Source organism: Lissotriton helveticus, chromosome 4_1, assembly GCF_964261635.1.
Source record: "Lissotriton helveticus chromosome 4_1, aLisHel1.1, whole genome shotgun sequence".
NCBI lineage: Eukaryota > Metazoa > Chordata > Amphibia > Caudata > Salamandridae > Lissotriton > Lissotriton helveticus.
Window position 1 is genome coordinate 836128007 of NC_136063.1, and position 23445 is coordinate 836151451.

The 23445-nt window shown below is 44.1% G+C and overlaps 1 protein-coding gene across 7 annotated transcripts in view; it reads left to right on the forward strand.

Annotated features, from left to right (window-relative positions):
- Positions 1 to 23445, forward strand: part of PTPN2 (protein tyrosine phosphatase non-receptor type 2) — a 456918-nt gene that overhangs the window by 113311 nt on the left and 320162 nt on the right. For 4 of the 7 annotated variants that reach the window (XM_078687490.1, XM_078687491.1, XM_078687493.1 and 1 more), the window contains one exon: positions 17538 to 17628. The exons of 1 other annotated variant lie outside the window; for it this stretch is intronic. In XM_078687490.1, coding sequence (XP_078543616.1) covers positions 17538 to 17628 — 91 coding nt within the window. Of the gene's footprint in view, positions 1 to 17537; positions 17633 to 23445 lie in introns of all 7 variants that reach the window. 2 more of the 7 variants (XM_078687496.1, XM_078687497.1) reach the window with 1 other exon arrangement.

Consider the following 23445-nt stretch of genomic DNA (forward strand, 5'->3'; position numbering starts at 1 on the left):
TGCTAGCAGAATTGGTTAGCAAATGTTTAGTGACCCCACAAATTAACAGTTTGTGAGTAATTGGATGGGAAGACTACATTGTTTACACAGATTTGAGTTTAAAGAGGAATCGTAGTAAAATAGACTTCCCAGTAAGGGAGAAGTTGGGTTTTGAACACCTTTTGGAGGAGATAAAAATTGTATTTCATGATGGAGGACTAGGCGTAAATCAAACCAGTGTTTTGGCCCTGTTGTATGGTCATATAAAAGCACTGTATTCTTAGATTTAATTAAGTGAAATTGATTTCAAGAGATAGAAGAGAAAATCCAGAAACTTGGAAATTGTTATTCATTGTTAGAAAATTGAGGGTAGTTGGTATCTGGCCCATAAGCCCATGACAAAATATTTGTTGGGTAAAAGTGTATCAATCAAGACAGCAAACCTGTTGAAGTACAAGACTTTGTGGGTTTCTTGTGATGTTCATGGCTGCTACTTAGTATGTTAAGTAAGCACTATTATATATTTATGGTTTTCTTTTTAGTTTTATTTATATTCTGCTCATTGCGATGCTGTGCATGTAGGTTACAGTGAAATGTTTAAACCTTAAAGTACAATTTCATCTACAGACCGTTGTTCTACGCTTTCATATAATGCAGTAAGAGGAACATTTTACCAGGTGTGGGTTGAGTTGCACTTGAGAAAACCTGTTATTTGCACATGAGTTAGTACTATTAACATATTGAGTTTAGAAAGAAACAATATACTGCATCAAATCCAATGATAAATACACGTTACTTTCATACTGAGAGGCTGCTTTGCAACCATTTCTCAACCATTGGTCAGTTCTGTTCTTTGCAGCTACTGCTCTTTCCAGAGGCACAGCAAGACCTCTGGTGACTTAGTCAGTTGTTCAGAGTGCCTGAACCAATGTTGGTGTCGACTGACAGATTCCAGATACCCCCATGATATTGCACATTTGTACCCACACTGGCAGATTCAGGAAACCCACCAATAGGACCCTTACCATGCTTCACTGAAGTTTTCTGTGTAGGATCAGACATTTAGTTTACCTGCTTTATGGTCTTCTAGCTGCACTTCGTCAAGGCACAAGATCAAGAGTTTAGTGAACACAAACCTAAAGGTTGAGTTTACTAATTTCACCTTATCTGGTGCCGATAAACACAGATCTGTTTTTGCCCTTCAACACTACATAGATAGCGATCGATGATTTGTTGTAGCTTTTATCTTCTGCAAGTGTTACTGCCAGTTGAGATATGCGGTGTAGATATATTCAAGAGCTGATAAAAAAAGATCAAAAATAACTTCTGGAAAATAAATCGTTGTTTCTGTTCACATTTAGGAGCTCCTTTTGCCCCCACTATCAATAGTTGAAAATGTGTGTGGTTTCACTACATATACTTTAATTCAATAACAGAGAGTTATGTATGTGAGCAAAGTGTTGGCAAATTGTCCCAAAGGTTAATGCTCAAAGATATTTAGAGGCTTCATTCTCTTCTTGTGATCGAATGTAGGGTTTAGGGGTTAATATTATTAACTCATTCTGAGTGGTTGTGAAACACTGGCAGTGATTTAAAGGACTTAAATATAATATGCAGTGGACTATGTAAACTACTGTGATGTTAAAAATCTCTTCTTGGCAGTTCCAGTGTAGCAAAGAGAACATTTGAGATCTGAGCAAAAATCTTAAAACCCTGAACTTGAGCATTCTCTAAAGCAGTCAATTTTAAAAAGAAGTCAATAAATGTGTTTTAGCTTGTTTTCAGTGGAGTTTTTTCAGCATATCACTCTACTGTCATCTAGCATCCTGAATTAAGTGGTGTGTGGAGTCAGTTCTTAAATGCATTCAGGCATGCATTTGATGTCTTGTAGAAACTTTCAAGTAAGTGTACAACTGATGACATTTTAGCAATATTGTGCAGCAGGTCTGGTCATGAGTGCAAAGATCTTTTTGGCTGCAAACAAAGTGTAATCACATGAGAACTTTTATCATATATTTAAAATTATTCTTGTGTGTATTAGCTGCATTATTTATTTCTTGGATTCATTTTTGTTTTTGATCACTAAAGCAATCTTTTAAAAAAAAGTTTAATTGGTCTTGGAAGAAAAGAAAACTACACAGCTGCTAGGTCTTTCTTTCAAAATGACTTTAATAGTTCAGAGAATGCAATTTTGCAAATAATTTGATATCCTGACAGTCCTTAAATGTGGGACTGTCCGTATTCCTAGGGTTTAGAAAGATAAAATATCGGGCCATGGACCTACATTGAATAGAGAGACGAGAAAAGTAAAATAATTTATAAATTTTTCTTTAAAACAATTTGAAAAAATATGTCTTGCCATTCTAATCATTAAATGATTTGCAGTCGTTCTAGTTCCCAGCAGATTAACATATTTCAGTACCATATTTTGCTTTATAAAAGACTAGAAAGTTTAACAACAGTTTTGAACGCAACAATGTGTGTAGTGTAATGTGTTTTCCTTCTAAGGGTACATGTGTTGTAAGAAATTTAATCAAAAAGATCTTTTCATCTTTATGAGCAATCGTCGTACAAGAAGTAGTTGTCTTGAAGAGGCAGAATTTTACTGCAGTAAGTAGATGAAGGGGAAATCGCTTACCAATTTCAGTTTGCATCTGGACTCTACGGGTGGTCAAAAGTTCGTAATCGGATGATATCCGCAATCAGGTTGAACAATAGTTCTGATTTTTAATAGTTAATATAGATTTAACAGCCATGCATACGATTTTGAACCAGAAATTTTGGGCAAGCTGGAGCCAATGGCCTCAAAAGTAATTGTTGTTCACAGATTGGGCACAATGCAGTAGTTATTGTTGGTATCTTGTAATGGTGAAAGGAGTTTTGATGTGAAGCTAGCTAAGAGTACATTGAAGTATTCTAATGTGAAATTAATGGCAGCGCACCCACAAAGACCTTGTATTGCCAGACAAGTTAATTCACCAGAATCCATATTAAAGCAATGGGACTTGTCAGCATCCATAACATAGCCAACATTTCAAAGAATCGTGACATTTCTCCAAAAACAGTTGGAGACCGGACTCTCCAGTCTTAAAATAATTGAAGTATTTGTTCTCTTTTATTGTTCAAATATTGCTATATGGCAGTGCTTTAAATGCAGAACACTGGAATTCCGCTTGGAGGCTGCTTTTTATGCCTAAAGTCTTAAACACTCATTTAAACGTCCTTTAACAGTTGAAGTGTCTTCCTCTCTCTTGTAAGATGAACCTTAGTATTATATCTTACATGATTTAGGAGTGGCGTCCAGTCTCATCCTGGCTTGTAGTACATGTACTCTACCTCTTTAGATACTAATGTTCCTGGGCATCACAAAATAACCATGTCAATTCAGTACATTTGGACATTTAATTGCTTTGTCCCCCATTGGAGCGGCTAAAAAACACTGAGGATGATAGTGCAGTTTATTTTCCATGTGTAAAAGTTTCTCCTACATTATTTGGAGAGAAGGTAGAGTAAAGCTTTGTAAAAAAATGTTTATATTTATTAAAGGTTTGTAACACAGAAGAAGCAAAAAATACAGCATATGTTTATGCATTTCAAATATGATTACATTATCCATTTACGTATCCATATTTATCCAACGATTGCAATTTTGCATTATATTGAAAAGTGCTGAAAAGAAAAAACAAAAGGTGGGGTGGAGCACAACCAGAACACAAAATCAAAAGAGGAAAAACAAAACAACACAACTTCAGAGGATAAGAATCCCAACTTTGCGGGAACTCAATACAGCTCTATGCCACAGATTATGGTAAAGGAAACGCCACAACATCGACAACTTCAACAGTAATATACTTGTTTAGGGGAAAGCGTCCAGGCTAAAAACAAAGCATGCCGACCAAATGGTAACATTAGTCCCATGTCCCCAGGTTCAGTATTGCAACACGCTATCCCAAAAATCCCACCCTGCCCCTAGAGGTGCAGCGCAAGGGTTCATCCACACTATCCTCTGCCATGACCGACTAAGGATCCAATCCTGGAAAGGACCCCAAATCTCCCTGGGCCTAGATGCCGCTGGCATCAATTCCCAGAACGTGTTCCGTTGCTCCTGGCAAAATGTAACATCAGCTATCCATGCTTTCGTTTGTGGAACCCCGGCTCTTCCCCAGGACATGGCCAACCGTCTCTTCACCAGCAGTAGCATCATGGGAAGCAATTGACTAGATTCCACTGGTATGTTTTTCGTGTACCCTAATAGGCCTAGAAGTGGCGTGGGCTCCAGCTTGAGGTCTAGTATCTCATTGATAAAGGCAAACATCTCCACCCAGTATTGCGCTATCTTAGGGCAGTGCCAGGCCATATGTAAGAAATGGGCAGGTTGTGTGCTACATCTCCAGCATCGGGCATCCTCCCGATGACCCATCCGCATGAGCTGTGCAGGTGTTCTATAGTATCTATGAAAAAATGTAAAGTGGATCAAACGTAGTTTGTAGTTTGGGGAGAGTAACTAGCTGCCCACAACAAAACTTCCACTGATCCTCAGTAACAGGTGTGTGTAAATCCTCACTCCAGCCTTCGACTGATCTATGCCCGGCTATCGGGAATTCTGCTTGCATTGTAGTATATAATAGTGTGATGAGTTTATGTTGGGAGCTATGCGAGAGCACCTTTCTCCAGTGCCCCTAGGGTAGGCGGGGGAAGGAAAAGTCCTGCAGCCCGCGACAGGTGGCCCTGATACTGTAGTATAGAAGCAAATCAGAGAAATATGTAGTACTCGCATCTGCTTTATTTGGGGGTGAGATAAAGTTGTCCTGTGGGTAGATATCCACGAATGTCTTCCAACCCAACCTCTCAGCCCGAATTACTGCCCCCTGTCTGCCATTGCCGGCAGTAGGGTGTTATTTGCAAGAGAAGCCGATGGGGCATATAGCAGGTCTATCCCAGCCCTGGAGCGCAGCTCCGACCAGGCCCATCTAAGCGTTTCGGTGGTGTCTATTTCATTTTTTGGTCGTCGGAATTTAGAGAATATTGCGACATTTAATGGTATCAGCGAGACCCTATCTAGTTCAATCGCTAAGTGTGGTTGAAATGGAGTAGGAAAAATCTAATGATGCAGGGACTGAGCCTGCACATAGTAAGCATATAGGGAGATGTCTGGCGCTCCCTAGTCCACCCTGGCTCAAGGGCAATGTCAAGAGTTCCCAGGATACGCGAGCCTGCTTATCAGCCCATACCATTTTTATCATCCGGGATTTGAGTTTGTGTAGAAAGGCCTTTTGTTAGAATTACAGAAAGATTGACAAAGCGGTATACAAATGTTGGCAGTACAATCATCTTATTGATCGCAATTCTACCCGCAAGTGAGAGTGGTAACCGAACCAAAGTCTCTATCTTATTCTCCAACCAGCTCACTGCATGTCCAAAATTCATCGTCCAGAGCTCCAGCAAATTCCAACTAAGCTAGATCCCCAGATATTTCACTGGACCCTCTGCCCATTATAGCGGATAATCCAGAGGAAAGGGGACTGTGCTGTCCGTTAAGGATAGGATTGTAGATTTTTGCCAATTAATCTGTATACCAGAAAGGCCTCCACATTTAATCATTTCCCGGAGCATGGGGTGCAGGTAAAGTATAGCTTGATGGGGGAGAGGAAGTGGAAGAAGAGGTGATTCTGGTACAGGTCATGTGCTGATTTCACCTGGAAGATGTAGAAAGTGTTCCCATTGCCACCCATAGAAATTTCGAAGTTGCCAACTCTCATTCTCTTGCCTTGCTCCATTGCACAAACATGTTATGCACGAAACCCTCACAAATGAAGCTGAGAGAAAGAAAGTCTCCTTGGTCATTGCCTTTTGGAATGTCCCAGCAACTAGAGTGAGAATAACCACAAGATCACATGTGAAAACATTACCTGACACAAGCCCTATGCCCTGGAATTCTTTACGTGCTAGATGTTAATATCTCTGTTACACTTGAAGCTAACATTACATATTGGATGCCTCCCTCTCTTTTAGGAAAGGATGCATTGAGTTTAGGCAGGTTGAGCTGTGTATAGTAGTTTTCTTTAGTTTGCTTATGGCAGCAATATGTGTTAAGTGCTTGTTGGGAAGAAATAATTTCTACAAGAGTTAGAGGAGGGATGAGAGTGCAAGGGCGAGACGTGAACTCAAGGCTAGCTGGCAAAAGAGAGGTTAAGAACTGGTAGGTGAAATGAAAGTGGGGGAAGGAGGGCATGCAACGCAGGTTTATGGGTAGGGATGTGGTTGCAAGGTTAAGGGGAAAGGGTGGGAGGTTTAGGTGGGATGACAATGTTTACCATAAAGGGGAGGGAGTTAAAGGAAAGGGGACATTGCTAGGAGGATTGTAGAACAGATGGTGACTTGGTGAGAGGAAGCTACAGGGAGGGAGGGAAACAAAGTTGAGATGTGGTACATGATGAACAGAGTTAAAAGGGATATTAACATGAGTGAGAAGGAGTGTGCAGGGAATTGGAAAGAGCGGGAACTGGGAAAGTGTAATAAGGAGGATAGTCATGGAGAAGAGTTTAAAGCATAAGAGACGAGGAAGAGAAAGTTAGATTCTATAATACAGATTACCAAAGACAGGGGAGTAGAATAGGTTATGGAATTAAAAAGGTATCACAACAGATTATCTGCTGCCATTTAAAAGGAAACCCAGAATTATTGATCATAAACAGAACAAGTGACCATATCTTAAAACTGTGCAGAGGCAGAACACCAAATTGTGTGAGCAATGCAAAACTGATCATCGTAATCCACCTTTTCTCTAAACATCATTGCAGCAAATAGTACTTCTTTGTAATTAAAAAAGCGCCTAACTAAGTAGAAAAGAAAATTTGAAATCTAAATACCTCACGTAAAACCTTTCCTGTTAAATGCCAACGCAATTATTATACTGATCAAATCAGCAAACTAATCTAACAGGTGGACTCAAACTTGTAACTGGTTGAGTCTTGTCCCTGCTTAGTACAAAGAGTGAAGTGTACATTTGTTTGTTCCTTGAACACAAAGAACAAACCACTATATACTACTTTACAACAACCAACATCATTCATTTCTCTGGAAAAAGCGGAGAATAAAAGAAAAAAGTTTCCCTGGCCACCTTTTCTTGTATCTTTGAGTGATTAAGGTAACGTCTATATGTTAGGATTCTTCTCTATCACATAACCTCCCATTTGAAGGACCACATTTGGCCTGTTGATCTTAAGCAGCCTTACAGTGGACTGGAAGAGGCTGTTGGAGGAAGGATCCTAGGAATTTATAAGAAAATAAAAACAGATGAGGTTCCCCCCCACCCTGTGTATTTTCATATGCCTTCAAAAGCTTTATTGAATGGTAGGATTCATTCTGTTGATCTGTTTTATAGTGCTTATGCAGTATTGTTGTAAAGGCACCGTTTTGTTCCTCTATGTAAAAAAATTATTTCAGGGCCGTGAAGGAAATAATGTTTGATCTTTTTAGAGATTAAGATGCCAATAGGTTGTTTCAGCACATATGACAATAATATAACCAGTCACTTTATGATGCGCATTTCTAGTTTGTACAGAACATCAGCAATTGGTTTTCTATTCAGTTGCCTAGTGCATTTAAGACAAACCTACCCTCTACAATCCCAAGGAGCTCTCACTTAACCATAGAGGTAAACCATACAGCAAAACATTACAATACTGGTTTGATGGTAATAGTAACCCTCTTCTCTGTACAGAATGCAGTGCTGGAACCAGCAGCTCCGCCAGCATGACCACCTTGACCTTTCATATGCAAAAACTAATTGGACCATGAAGGAGCAAGGATGCCTAGTTAATAGTAACTATGTTTTCTTTCAAGCTTTTTCCTTCCATGCAATTATATGCAACATATATACAAGGTAAGCTCAGGATTTTAGGATTGTTTTATTTTACACAGTGGATACGTTTGTTGATGAACCTCTGTAGATTTTTCAACAGTGTGGTTATTCATGAATGCATAGACTGTGTACAGGAACAGTGGAACAGAACAAAGCCTTAACTTTGGTGGCGCATTGATTATGGTGGACAAGAGAGAGTAGTGATCAGAAAGAAAAGATGAAATTGAATAGTGGTTAAAATGCAAGTCTAGAGTAGGCTGCTGTTGGTTTAAATAAAGTGAGATGACGTATCTTCTCTTCTTAATTAGGCACACTGCATTAGGATGGAAATGACTATTAAGATGTGGCTGAGTTGGTAATTCCTCTAGTCTTAAGTTTTGTAGAGCATATGCCTCATTTCACTTTGGGAAATGCAACCCAGAAATCTTTAGAGCTGCAGTCTGGAGGCTTCGGGTCAGTTGAGCTATGATTCTAACATGGAGTGGGTTAGTACAGCTTGCTGGTGATGAGGTCTTGGGTGACGGTCCTGCGAGTGTTGATAGGGAGCTATTTGAAAATCTTCTCTAGCGTCTTTAGTCTGTGGAAGAACGAGACTGAGAATGCATTTACTTGGCTGGTTATGGTGAGAAGGTTGTCGATTTACTATTCCAAGGTTCTCTGCATGGGTTGCTGGGAGGGGTGTGGGTTGATGGTCAGCAGGCCACCAGGTGGACTGCCAGAGCAAGGTGTCTTTTCCAAAGATTACTACTTTCCTCTTGTCTGTGTCAACCTTGAGACAGTTTTTTTTCATCCATCTGACGACTTCGATCTTGCAGGCAAAGAAAATGGTCTGGGTTTTTGGCTTCTTATCAGAGAGGAAGAGCATTAGATTGGTGTCGTCTGCATAGGATATGATATTGATTTTGGGAGAGATGATGATGCTGGCGAGTGGGGTCATGTAGGCTATGAACAGAGAAGGGCTGAGTGAGGATCTTTGTGGAACTCTGCAGATGAGGTTGCCTCGTCTGAGGTGAATGGGGCCAGACTGGCTGGGTGTGACCTGTCAAGAAGGAACAAATGCAGTTTAGTGTGGGACCATGGATGCCTGCTTTGTGCAGTTGCTGGAGAAGGATGGTGTGGAGACAGTGTTGAAGGATGCAGAAAGATCCAGTAGGAAGAAGGCTGTGTCATCTCTGTCTATGATCATCTGAATGTTGTCTGTGGTAGCGATGAGGCAGTCTCTGTACTGTGGTTGGGTCTGAATTCGGATTGGGTGGTTGAGTGAAGTGGGTGGCCAGACGTTGATTATCTTTTCCATGACTTTTGCTTGATAGGGTAGCAGGGAGATAGGCCGGCAGTTGGCTCGAGTGTTCTGCTCTGCTGAGGTTTTCTTGAGGAAGGGGGAGTTCTATGGTGTGTTTGCAGATATCCAGGCAAAGTTCTTGAATTGTGGAATTGTTTGGTCTTTCGTTGCAGAGCTGTATGACCTGCAGCGTAATGCTTTATTTAGAAACCCATCCTGTGATGCTCGCTGATCATTGCCACATATTTCACATTCTCTCTTAAATATCTTTGCATGGTTTTGACTATGTAATATGTATTTATCACCCCTCTCATTGCCCTTTTTAATCCTTCGTAAAAGATATGAGCACTCCGTTCTCTCCCTATCCACAAGTCAGCACTCAGAAGTTATGATCAGATGAAAATCTCTGGTTTGCAAAACACCTAAATAAATAAATGCATATCAACCTTTCTCCTTGCTGTACTCTTCGCAAGTAAAGTGTCCATGGCCACTTGCCTTTAATTTGCATTGTAAAGTACAACTGACGTCACCATTGCCTTATTGAGATGTATGCGTGTATTTTCGGAGTCATTACCTTGACACTATCCAATTTAGGCTCCATGCTGTTCCACAGACCGTGATACCTTTGTTTGCTTCTCCTCAGTCTCTCCCCGCACCATACTCTATCACATATCTTCTCCTTTTTGTGATTTAGTAGCTATACTAAGCTTTTCTGCATAATTACACACCTCTTATGACGTCTCAAAGAAATATGTTTTTTATCCAGGTGCCCCTAATAGATGCACTCTGATGTAGTTACAGATCAACCAAAATGCTCTTGAGAATGTCTGAGGACTGCCGAGTTCTCTGTACCGTTTTTATATGAATTTTTCTGGAACACTTGTAGAGTATACGGGGCAAAGCTTTTTAGGTCTGGCCCGTGCCAGCCGCATGTTTTTCAAAATCTAGAATGCAAAACACATATGTGTATAGAGGCCTTCTGTCAAAACTCTCGCCATTGCTTCATTCAAATGTCACTCAGAGCTCTCGCACCACTGGACAATATCTACGTTAGTGGACCAGCCCACTTCAACCATTGGATACCTTCACTCTGAGTGACTGCATTGTATACATAAACCTAAAAAAGAAAAACCTTTTAAACACCTTTACTCCCCAGGGGCGGCTAGTCACTATGTATAGTAAAATGCCATTTGATGTTTTCATAACATGCAAGACGCGTATTGTAAGTTGCAGTGCTGATTTATAACTGTCAAATATCTTTGAAATATTTATTTATTCTTATTACAAAACAAAGTAGAAAGAATGTATATGCAAATTTCTAGGTTGAAGCCCCCTCTGTTTTGATTGTCAAGGAATTACCCACAAATAGAAATATTTTAGACACTTGTACTCCCCAGGGACTATTAGTCTCTGTGTATAATTAGTGTCATCAACTATTCCTCTAACACTAAAGACATCACTAAAGACATTTATTGTAAGTTACATTGACTCGTCACTATCAACCTGCTCTTAAATATTTATTTACACTTTAGAAAATTGAGCACAAGGCTTTGTAATAGCAAGAATGTATATGCAAATTTCTAGATTGAAGCTAAACTCTCAACTTTCCTTTTCTGTTGCACTCTTTATGTGAGGACCTCTACTGGTAGTGTAGCACTACTGCAGATTTACATCTCAATTGTACTCATTTTGTGAGGGCCTCTCTTGGTAGTATTGTGCGGCGTATATAAATACACCCCCAAAAAATAGTTCCCGGGGGGGGGGGAATAAACTTTTTAGACATTTGTACCAGTGACTGAAAGTCCTTATTTATAATAAATAGGGTATCAACTGCAATTTTCATAACACTCCAGACATTTATTGTAAGTGGCAATGGTGACTTATCACTCTCAACCAAGTTTGTAATGTTTATTTAGCCCTTAGAAAAACGAGCACTAGGCATTAACTTAGCAAGAGTGTATATGCAAATTCCTAGTTTAAAGCCACATACTCTCTGCTTTGTGATAGACTTTGCAGGCAATTGTATCTGACGAGAGGTTCCTCTAATATCAACTCGGAAGTACAGCAGCTCTGAAACCCTTGTACATCTTTCAAACATACTGGTGTTGCCATTACATCTGTGTATTGTGTACAAACTTCCAGGATGTTATTCATCCTGAAATAGTTGTGCAGTTGCCATTCTCCATTGAGTTGTGCATCGTAATTCATAAAATGAAAGCAAGGGTTTGTTGGAAGTCATTTCATGGCAAATGTGATCTTAATATGTTTGTTTCTTCTAGTTGTTTATGGAAAACGTGGACCTAGATGCAAGGCAGTGCTGTATGTATTTTCTCAAGATGTCAGCGTTGTCTACCTTTTGCTTAATTCGCTCTTCCACAAAACGGATGTAGAGACCCAGGCAGGGCTATGACACCATTGTTGTTTTCTGTGATGACTTCCATTGGTAGTGTAGTGCAAGTGCATCTTTCTGTCTCCTTTGTGCTCTTCTGTAACACCCACTATTGGTAGCCTAGCACAAAAAGCTTTCCGTCTCCATTGTATTCTTTTGTGAAGACCTCTTTTGTCTATATAGTGCAACTTCAGGTTTCACATCATTGTTTTTCTCCTTAAAGGACATTTGTTGGTTGTAGCGTAAAACTGCATTTTCACGGTCCTTGCTTGGTTGCCACTTGTGGTGCTCTGGGTAAAAGAAGGATTGGCCTTCTACATCTTTGGGTTGTGCAGAGACTCATGTCTCCTAGCCCGACCATGAGTAAAGCAAATAAATAAATACTTCGTAAGGGAAAAACAAAAAATTGCTTTAATACAATCCATGAATTAATTGTGCGACATCAGTCTGTTTTTCAGATATAAAATAGTTCCTTGTGCACTCCACAAGAAACCGAAAGGCACATCTAAGCTACTAGAAAGACATGAGAGTAAAATGGTACTGTGGGGTGATCCAAGATGTTTTTAGCCATGTCACAAGCAGTAGTGCAAGAAGGTTGATCGGAAGCCTCTTTCTATACGTATGGAGTGTGTATTGAGTGCAATATATTTGTCACAATAGTGTAGGCACCGTTAAATTTCATACGAACACTGGCGCAAGCGCCATTACACATGAAACCTAAAAACATACGTACATTCTAATTCCATTATTACATTTATAATGCGCTCAATATTGCTATATTAAAGAGACAGTCCAGGCCAGACCTATTATCTTTTATAATGTTTGTTTATTTTCTGCATTCCAATTTTATTGCACTCTGTGTACTTGTATGTTTTGGATTTGTGTGCGTTATTCATCATGATTCTCTTAATAGAAGACCCATATTTTTATATCCACTCTCTTATGGTGAATATAAACTGTTGGAGCATGGGGTATTTTAATGACACACACACACTCACACACTTAGACACACTCGCACTCTTAGACACACTCGCACTCTTAGACACACTCGCACTCTTAGACACACTCGCACTCTTAGACACACTCGCACTCTTAGACACACTCGCACTCTTAGACACACTCGCACTCTTACACACACACACACACACACACACACACACACACACACACACGCTCGCACGTTCTTACTTCTCTGCGAACCTCTGTTTATTTAGGCAAGAAATAGATCTTTATGGTTCAGCTGATCCAGGTAAGCTGCAACCGAGAACCCAGATCAAAAAGAGCGGACAGATTCATACAGCATGTAAAAATGAGACAAGAAAAATCTGTTGTAGGAAAGTAGGATCTGCTTCTTATGTTTACCCCCACTTTTTGCTTCATGTGATACTGTTTTTGATTAGTCTGACTGGGATCCTGCTAATCAGGACCCCAGTCTATCTGCTCTTTCCCTAAGCTGTTATGCCATGTTCTTGGGTACACTCCAGATTGGATACTGGGGTACCCTTGTCAGTCCCTAGTATATGGTACCCATGTACCCAGGGCATAGGTACCCCAGAGGCCTCCCATGGGCTGAAGCATGTATTATGCCACCCATGAGAGGCCATTCAAAATGGAACTACATGCCTGTGTAAGTTGGTGCATGCACCTCTTACTTTAGATGTAGGTTTCCTATATGTAAGGGTCACTACACTTAAAAGCTATAAGTAACCCCTATAGCACGCCTTAACAATCCTGAAGGCATAGTGGTGCTTGGTTCTAAGTGAGAGGGTGCCCTTACATGAGCAGGACACCCCTGCAGCCTACGGAGTCCATTCTCCCGGGTTGTCAGTGTATCAGCCATTTACAACCTATAGAGTGGCATTATGCAACCGCGTTATGACCAACTCTAAAACGGCTGAAAGAAACCCTATTGTGTTTTGTATCAAACATTATGGAATCATACCCCCACATTGTTAACTGGTGTGGGAGGTATGATTCTACCCCTCAGAAACGAGCTTTGTGAGGTCCCTGGTGTTCCCGGTACCAGCCTTCTAGTCCCGGCCAGCCCAAAAGGTTTGCTGCTGACCAGAGACACATTTCTACTCTCCTGCTGCTGAGCCAAGCTTGAGAAGGGGATGGCAGAACAATAGGCATCCTGCCACAGGGAGGTATGACCACCTCCCAGACAGGATTTAGTGTATTAGGCCTGGGTGGGTGTGCTGGCCAGTGATCAAAAGTCTGCATGAGGGCACATTTGGTGTCCCCGTGCATAGTCCAGTTCAAACCAGTCCTAGGAGCCGTTGGCTCCTGCTCTGGCGCAAAACTGGACAAAGCATATGGGAGTAACCTCCCCACTGTCCTGATCCTCCCCAGGGAGGGTCCCCTGAATCTGTCCAACCCTCTCCCGTGGGTACAAAAGGGCTTACCTGGCTGTAGGACACTAGATTCGACGTGGACAAGATTCTGAACCAGAAAACCACTGAACGTCGACCGTCTGGACAGTGGAATTCGCTGGACTTTTTTTGGGCCCGACTTTGTCTCCCACTCTGTCCAAAGCATCGTCTGTGCCCGTGCACCATACAGGCTCCGTGCAGGACCTGTGGAGCATCAAGGACAACGGAAGACATCTCCTTTGGAGTGAAGGAGTGACTACCCTGCAACTGCGGGCACCACATCACGACTAACCGGTCTGCTGCTCCTGAGCTCCTACGAACTCCAAAGGCTTCAGCATCACAGGAGGTGGGTTTCAAAGTCCCTCGAAGTCAGGCTGCCTTCTCACAAAGTTTGAGGTCAGAATCCCTCGTGGGGGCTGCAATACCCGTACCCCTGTGCACGGGGTTCATTTGCAAATACTTGTTGGCGTTTCCCAAACAAGTGCAGTGGGCTCAGAGTAGCCCTAACCTCTGGCACCGCTTCCTACAAAGAAAGTACAATTGGTCGCACACTGCTTGTCCTACCAGAGTGTTGCCCCAAAGCATTATGGTCCATGAAGTAAGCATCAGCGGGTGCACCTCTGCCAGGGTCTTGAGCAAAAAATCACCGTCGCGTTGGCCATCCCTGGACACGTGTTTCGAGGTTGTTGCCTCTCGTCAGCAGGGAATAGGCATATATGTAGGGCTGCTGCGTAGGCTGGCAAAAAATGTTCTCAGGTCCGGTACCGCTCATGGCACGCAGGTGCGTAACCTGGGCTCGTCAGCCCCACCAGCTCCACGGAGCCTGAATATAAAAGAAAGTACAATTGGTCACACACTGCTTGTCCTACCAGCGTGTTGCCCCAAAGCATTATGGACCATGAAGTAAGCATCAGCGGGTGCGCCTCTGCCAGGGTCTTGAACAAAAAATCACTGTCGCGTTGGCCATCCCTGGACACGTGTTTCGAGGTAGTTGCCTCTCGTCAGCAGGGAATAGGCATATATGTAGGGGTGCTGCGTAGGCTGCCAAAAAAATTTCTCAGGTCCGGTACCGCTCATGGCACGCAGGTGCGTAACCCGGGCTCGTCAGCCCCACCAGCCCCACCAGCTGCAGGGAGCCTGAATATAAAAGAAAGTACAATTGGTCGCACACTGCTTGTCCTACCAGCGTTTTGCCCCAAAACATTATGGTCCATGAATTAAGCATCAGCGGGTGCGCCTCTGCCAGGGTCTTGAGCAAAAAAATCACTGTCGCGTTGGCCATCCCTGGACACGTGTTTCGAGGTTGTTGCCTCTCGTCAGCAGGGAATAGGCATATATGTAGGGGTGCTGCGTAGGCTGCCAAAAAATGTTCTCAGGTCCGGTACCGCTCATGGCACGCAGGTGCGTAACCCGGGCTCGTCAGACCCACCAGCTCCAGGGAGCCTGAATATAAAAGAAAGTACAATTGGTCGCACACTGCTTGTCCTACCAGCGTGTTGCCCCAAAGCATTATGGTCCATGAAGTAAGCATCAGCGGGTGCGCCTCTGCCAGGGTCTTGAGCGAAAATTCACTGTCGCGTTGGCCATCCCTGGACACGTGTTTCCAGCCCGGGTTACGCACCTGCGTGCCACGAGCGGTACCGGACCTGAGAATATTTTTTGGCAGCCTACGCAGCACCCCTACATATATGCCTATTCCCTGCTGACGAGAGGTAACAACCTCGAAACACGTGTCCAGGGATGGCCAACGCGACAGTGATTTTTGCTCAAGACTCTGGCAGAGGCGCACCCGCTGATGCTTACTTCATGGACCACAATGCTTTGGGGCAACACGCTGGTAGGACAAACAGTGTGCGACCAATTGAACTTGCTTCCTACAAAGAACTCCGGCCTCCTCGCACCAAGTGCTCCATGGGCTGCTACTTTGAGAAACTACTCGAGGTCCCTTCACGACTCCTGTGCCTCCGGCCTTTGTGACCTCTTGAGGGTCAACTCTGCTTTTCTTGAACTCCCCTAGTTGCTCCAGGCCTGCTCCTACTCCCCTGTCTGTGGTGAGTCTCCTGGACCTTGCTGGTCCGAACCGTAACCATTCTTGACTTTCTTCGTCGGTTGCCGCTGCCAAGGCTTGTGGGTGCTCCAGCCGGACACATAGACCCCTCCGCACTCGACATCCTTCGTGGGACAGCTTGCTTCTGGCTCCTGGTCCCTGTGGCTGCAGAGTCAATAACCCACTCCACGCATCTGAAGTACCCGATATCGATGGGCATTTGTCTACCGAGCCCCTGGTCACTCCTGAGTAACCGAGACTCTGTTCCCTCTGCTTTCAGATACCCTTCGACAGGAATACACTTTTGGATTCCAACTGACACTTTTTTCTTCTGGACAGTGGCTCTTCTACAAAGTCCTCCATAGAGATTGATAGTGGTTTCCAATGCCATTTCAGACCTATGCACCCGGCTTGACTGGGATAGGTAACTCTAGTACTATGGTATCCATGGGTGGGGTGGCTTTCCAACCTCCTTCGAAGTCCACTTAGAAGTATCCTTAAACTTTAAACCTTCAACCGTGACTTTCCCATAGAATTGTACGGAGCACGCGGTCGTGTTCCCACACAGCACCCGTCCTCCGTGGGGTCCTTACTTACTCACCTTGGGTGGTTCCTTGGGTTCCCAGCGATTCTACAACCTCTAGACACTGTCTTGACTCGAGTCGTGGTTCTTACACCTCTATTTTAGTATATGGTTTGGTCTCCCCCTGGAGCCCACTGTGTATTTGTGCTACTTGCTATTGTTTCTGTGCTACAGTATTGTGTGCTTTGTGTTTATCTGCGTGTAGCAGATACTGTGACATATTTAAAGTGTTAAAATAATAAATACATATTTTTATAACTATTGTGTGGTTCTCCTTTCATTTAACCAATACAATAAGGTTGCATTCTGGTCAAACAAGCTGCTTAACATTCCTTCAAGACGTAGCCTGAAGGCTGCTCTCCCCAGCTACCACTTGGATAGCTGTCTAAGGTTATCTTTGACCTCTTAAATCACCATAAGGGTTGTTTGGACGAGTGCAAGGTGCCCACTTTAATTAGTGGACAGCATATTCTAGGCCAAAGTCTCATCTGCCATATAGATTGCATCCTCTCCTGTAATGTTTGTTCTTCCGAAGATAGAAAACCGTTTCTAAACAGGGTTAAAGATTGATAGATGGTGCTTTTATTTTGATATCCACAGAGAATAAATATTAGTAGTGGTAAGAAATATTGTTTCTTTCTGAATAGACAAATGCAGCCTCGTTTACAGTTCTCACATTGCTTTGTCGTTGGCGTTGCTGGTGGTTTACTTATCTTTTTTAAGCAAAGTTCACTCCAGGCCCCAATTTCATGCAGGAGAACTTTAATGGTAGAGTGGTGAACCTTGACTGTGCTTGGGTGCTTTGGTCACCTGGGAATGGTCTGCCCATCTTTCGACCATATATGTCCATTGATGTGCCGCTCATGACCAAACAGTGTTGATCCCACAGAGCCGAAGAAGATCACTTAAATCGTTGTTGAAAGTAGCAGGGCGTTCAAGTTAAAATGTTTGACTATGCTTCAAAAATGTTGTCCATGTTTCATTGAAAAGAGAATAATCATTTGTCGTCTCATATTTTCAGGAAATACGATTTAATTCACCCGTGTTACCGAATAAGATTGCAAGGTATCCAGAAAACAAGAATCGTAACAGATACAGAGATGTGAATCCGTGTAAGTAGGTTGGAGAAAATTATTCTTTGTTCATTTGAAAAGGAATGTTCAAATCTAAACTGAAAAAGTATTTTTGTTCAAAAAAAGGTGTTCTAAATCTCCTGGTATCCTATATTAAGTTTCTTGTCCACCCACTCTCAGTTGTTCTGACTTGAGTGAACAGTGTACCAGAATTTTCCAGGCATCTGGTCAGCAGAGAAATGGCAGAAGAATAATAAATGTTGGCAGTTTTATTGAGTATATAAACGTTCCATGAGTAGCCTGGGTCACGTGCATCTGCTTCCACCTATGAGTTTAGTACATTTTTATTAAGTATTTTCTTCTACAAGCCTTTCATGTGAGCATTTAAAAACAGAACACAAATAGACATAAATCAAAAACGAACGGTTGGCATGGAAATTCAGTAAAACCAACTCTAAAAATAAAATACTAAATGAGTTATCCATGCGCAAATTGAAAATAAGAATAGATAAGTATGGTAGTCCATATAGCTGTTGATGAAGGTATATTAACATTATAATTGCAGAAATTAAATTAATAGAGTAACTTCCTACACACCCTATAAGGATGCCGTGTTTCTATCTATGCTGTAAGTTTACAAATGATGAGCCTTTACCTTTGCATGATTATCTATCCTGACGCCATGACCACATCCGACTCAAGTTGGAGCTCCGCTGTGCTTACAGTTTGGTGCATAGAGTCTCTTGTGAGTCCCTTAATCCTGTTGGTTTTTTTTGTTGTTAAATCCGTTTTATTGGTTTTTGGTAAACATTTACATGAGTTGTTATTACATCATTGCTGTAGCTTGTAGCAACAGTAGACATCAGCATATGTGAATACGACAAAGGTGTTACAGTATTGATTTTCATCTTAATGGTTTAACACATGGTTATTTACAGTATCGATTTGTCCATAACCAATATATCTGACATGTTTGCTCATTGTATGGAGTATATTATGTTTAAGAGCCAATTAGGTGCAGATAGGTTGGTGAAGCCGATAACGTGGCAATAACTGTGTATATAGGGTAGTGAACTTGTAGTAAGTTTAGATCGGTCACGCAAGTTTGAGTACATGCATAGCTGTATGTGTGCCTCCGAGGGCGCCCCCTTTGCAGTACCTTTGTCATAAGGCTATGAAGCACAAGTGCATTGGGGAGGTATCGTTTAGCTGCTGGCACATGATCTGTTGCAAAAGTGCAGTCTATGGGTGTGGGTCGCGTGCACGGTGGTGGTTGTGGAGGCCAGATGCCTGCAGGGGCTGGGTTGGGAGGTCTGTGGATTGCTGCAGTGTTGCCAGGATCGCATCCCAATTGCAGCTATAGGTATTTTCCTGACGACCACCAGTTCCTCTCGCCTGATTGCTGTGCCTCTGCACTGGCACACGCAATGGTGGAACACCTCCAAGCCTGTACTTGTGGGGGATCCTATGCCTTCCATCTTTTTGTAATGAGCTGCTTGGCAGTGGCTATGCCCAGGTCTAGGAACCGGGAGGTGACCTTAGTGTTGCGTGTCCTACGAAAGACGTGCAGTAGATATGTTTGCCTCTCAAAGGGTAACTCTCTCTCCGTACAGGCATGAAGTGCGTCTGCCATTCCCCTCCAGTAGGTACCAAGATTGGGGCAGCCCCAGAGCATGTGCACTAGGTCTGCATCAATGGCTGCGCATCGGGGGCAGGCAGAGTCAGCTCGATGGAAATATCTCTTAATATTAGCCGGTGTTAAGTACGCACGTTGTGTAATAAAGTATTGTATTTGTCTCATAGTCTCATATTTCGTGAGATACGGGTCGGGCTGGTCAGTATCTGTGACCAGGTTTTATCTGAGAGTTGGCGTCTTAAGTCATGTTCCCACTTGTGTCTGAGGGGGTCTAGGCTAATTGCTGCGTGGTGATGCAGTGAAGCGGCGAACCAACGTATCAGGTGCCTGCTCGTCCCATAACATGCAGATATTGGATGGTGAGGTGCATTTGTAGTTCAGTACCTAGATCTCCCCATTTCTCTGTAAGGGTGGCCACCAGTGAGCAATGTAGGAGAAATTGTCCGGCAGGAAGTTCCTTGTTTTCTGCTAGTCGCATAAGGAATCAGTGAGCCCTCGTAATAGAGATCCCCTAGGGTCCGTATCCCAGCCTCGTTGCAATGGAGCAAATCAGCAGCTGTGCATGCCGTCTGACCCCTGGGGTTGCCCTCCAGCAGGAGAGCAGGGGCATAGGTTGTGACATGCCGTGTTAGGTAGAGGCTCCGCCGGTAGCACCTGTAAGCCACGTTCAAATATAAAGACTCCGGGGGACGTGTGCGTGCTCCAGGATGGAAGAGCATAAGCATCTGCAGCAAAGTGTATGGCGGTCGGGTGGATGCCGTGTCATTGCGCTGTCGATCTGCAAACCATCTGGCGACCCATTGGAGCTGAGCGGCGAGGTAGTAGAGCTCAAAGCAAAGGGCCGCCAGGCCCCCCTGATCTATGGGTAAATATAACTTCATAATCGCTACCCTGTCGGCTGGGACCCCAAATGAAATCTCTAGTTGTCCGTTCTAGCTGGGCAAAGAAGGAAGCTGGTACATAACTAGGCAGGTTGGCAAAGTAGTACAGGAGCCGTGGTAAGGCCACCATTTTCATCAGTGCTACTCTGCCCGTGACTGTCAGGGGGAGTGTGCTCCAGAACCGCATCTGAGAGCGAATGGCTGTTAAGGCCCTGCCTAGGTTGCCGTCAAAGAGGTCCTGCAGTTGATGATAGACTGGTATGCCTAAATAACAAAATGTGTCTGGGCTCCATTGTACTCGCTCCCCGTTGAGCACAAATCCTGGATCTGAAACTCCTGCTCCAAAGGCATATAACTTAGATTTAGCTGCATTAACTTTGAGACCCAATATAGCTGCAAACTCTCCCAGAACACGGGTCAGGTCCCCTGGAATTAGACTGACATCCCTGCAATATATCAACAGGTCATCGGCATATAGTGAGACTGTGTTTACGTCGCCACCTATTGGAATGCCATCTTGTAATTGGGTTCTCAAGGATTCCGCAAGTGGCTCCATCGCCAGTACGAAGAGGAGTCGTTCGTGCCTGGTCGCACTGAATGGCCTCGGAAATATAGGGGCCCACCCTCATTCTCATCGTCTGGTTCGTATAGAGCAGCTGGGTCAGCTGCAAAAAGGTGGGACCTAACTGGTATCGTGCGAGGGCCGCAAACATGTAATCCCATTTGAGGGAGTCGAAAGCCTTTTCAAGGTCGAGTACAAGGCAGCCCGCCTGCCGCCATTCACATGTGGAGTAGGTTGCCACTCTGAAGAAGCGGCGCAGATTAAGAGAGGTACTACGGGACGGTACAAATCCATTGTGCACCAGTGTGGGGACTGCTTGTGCTAGTCTGTCCGCTAGAATTTTAGCCAGAATTTTGTAGTCTGAGTTGAGAATGGCGAGGGGTCTATACAAGCCCATGTCGGTGTGATCGCTGTCGGGTTTAGGCAGCGAAATGAGATGTGCCCCGCAGAGCGAGGAGGGGAGGCGCCCTGCATCTACCGAGGCTGCAAAGAGGGTATGCAGGTGCGGCACCAATGTTACTTGATACACCTTGTAATACTCTGCTGGGAAGCCATCGGGTTCCGGGCTCCTGCCCGTCGCCAGTGATGAGATTGTCTCCCTGATTTCCTCTAAGGATATCCTAGCGTCTAAGAGCTCTGTGTGTTCCGGTAACGTCTCAGGCAGCTGTATCCGGTTGAGGAAGGATGAGAGGGCGTCTGGGGCTTGTGATCTGTGGAATTGGTATAGTAGCTTATAGTGGTGTTTCAGAGCTGAGTAAATATCACTTTGCGCGTGCACTAGCAGGCCAGTATCAGCCTGTAGGGCGCTTATGGGCACGTGGGCATGTTCCTGCTGGATGAGCCAGGCTAAGAGCCGTCCTGCGCGATCAGCGGTGGCGTGTGTACAGGCTGTGTGTGCTGCATAGTTGTGGCAGCGGAGGCGTTCCAGCAGTTAGGCGTGCTGTGTACGTAATGTCTCCAGGCGAAGGTGGTCCATGCCTCTCTCCTCGCCCTGGGTCTCGTACCGCAATGGTTGTGTTTCTATTCTAGTGAGGTTGTGCTGTAGAGTCTTATGAATGTTCCAGGTCGTGCCCAAACAGTGCCTCCGCATTGTGACTCAAGGCTTCCCACTCCACTAACTTGTTCCTAGCTGTACCCTCGTTTAATTCAAAATATTCAAGGATAGCTGTTCCCAGTGACGAGCGAAAGTGCTGGTCCTCGAGTGCCGAGGTTTGTAGTGTCCAGGTGGGTGTGGGTGGGCACCCAGGTTCCGAATTAAGCTTTAAGAGTAGTTATGGTCCGAGTGTGTGCGGCCTAAGTATTTTATATGGTGTATCAGCGGAAGTTACGTTGGGGACCCCACTATCCTATCTAGTCTCACGTGCAACTTGTTTACCGCCGAGTAATATGAGTATATCAGAGTATCTGGATTAGTGGCGCACCATATGTCCATTGGAGTCCAGCATGTCAGCCAGTCTGTGGGGACCCGCGCGTTAGACGCTGCAGTGGTCCTCGTGAGAGGAGGGAATGATCTATCCAGTTTGACATCTAATACTGAATTAAAGTCTCCTCCGATGAGTAAGGGGATCCTGCTCCAATTGGTAAGTTTCCCTGTGAGGCTATCTAGGAAGGCGGACTGATTGATATTGGGGGCCTAGACGGAGCGCAGGAGAATCTGCTGACCGTTTAGTCACCCGCTAACAAATGCGTATCTGCCCTCCGGGTTAATAAGTGTCTGTTCGCTGACAAATGGGACTCCTGCTCTTATCCAGACAAGGGCACCCCGTGTATGGGCCGAGTAAACTGTACCATGTATGTGTCCCCTCCATCTACTATGCAGTCTACCGAGCTCCGCCTGCCACATGTGCGTCTTTTGGAGGAACGCAATGTCGACTGCTCTGCGCCGTGTCTAGACGTAAATGGAGTACCTAAGTGTTGGTGTATGTATACCGCGCGCGTTCCACATAATCATGTTGACCTGTACCATAGTATAGCTATTTGGCAACTAAGGTTGAGCAGGAGGGGCGGGGCATCGTGATGTGTGTGGCGTGTGCATTGATTCCAACCCAGCAACATTAAGTAAAACAGGTGGGGAAAGATGAAAAGCAAGCTAAATTACGGTTAACTGTGGGGGCGAGCACCAAAGAGGTGTTCGTCCACAGTGTGAGGCCCAACTAGGGGCTAAAGACAGAGAAAAACTCAATGGTTGAGTGACGTCTAGTGGCTCGTATGCAGTGTGTGTCGGACTACCCCTTAGTGTCAGGGTGTAACCCGATATCCCCCATGTCAATCCGTGATAGTAAGAGCAATGTGAGCGGTGCACGCATTGTGTCACCCGGGCTGCGGCAGAAGCTGCTCGTTGTGATGCGTATGGTATGTGTGACAGCCTTTGCCGTCTGTCAGGAATAGGTGACTAACTAGGGTGTCAAACATTAGCGCAATGCAGTGTTGGTGCTGTAAATACTTGCGGTTGATGTGTTCAAGATACAGGTGTTAATTAAGAGTCATATAATTCAATCCACCGTTTGCGGGTTGACTTCTGACATTGGATATTCTTCGTATCCATCTAGTCTGTATGATGCGGAATCCCCAGTATCTGAGAGTCTCGAAGGGCTATGAAGGCGATCAGTATTGGGAGTTAGTGGTCCCAACGACGCCTCCATGTGGATCGCCTCTTGTCGTTCAGCCTGTCTCTGTTCCAAGTTAGGAAAGATGGAGGTCTCCGTGGCCACTATCCGAGGTCTGTTCCGCCCGCCGCGTCGACGTCATCTCCTGCCCGACATCCTTAGTTCATTTGA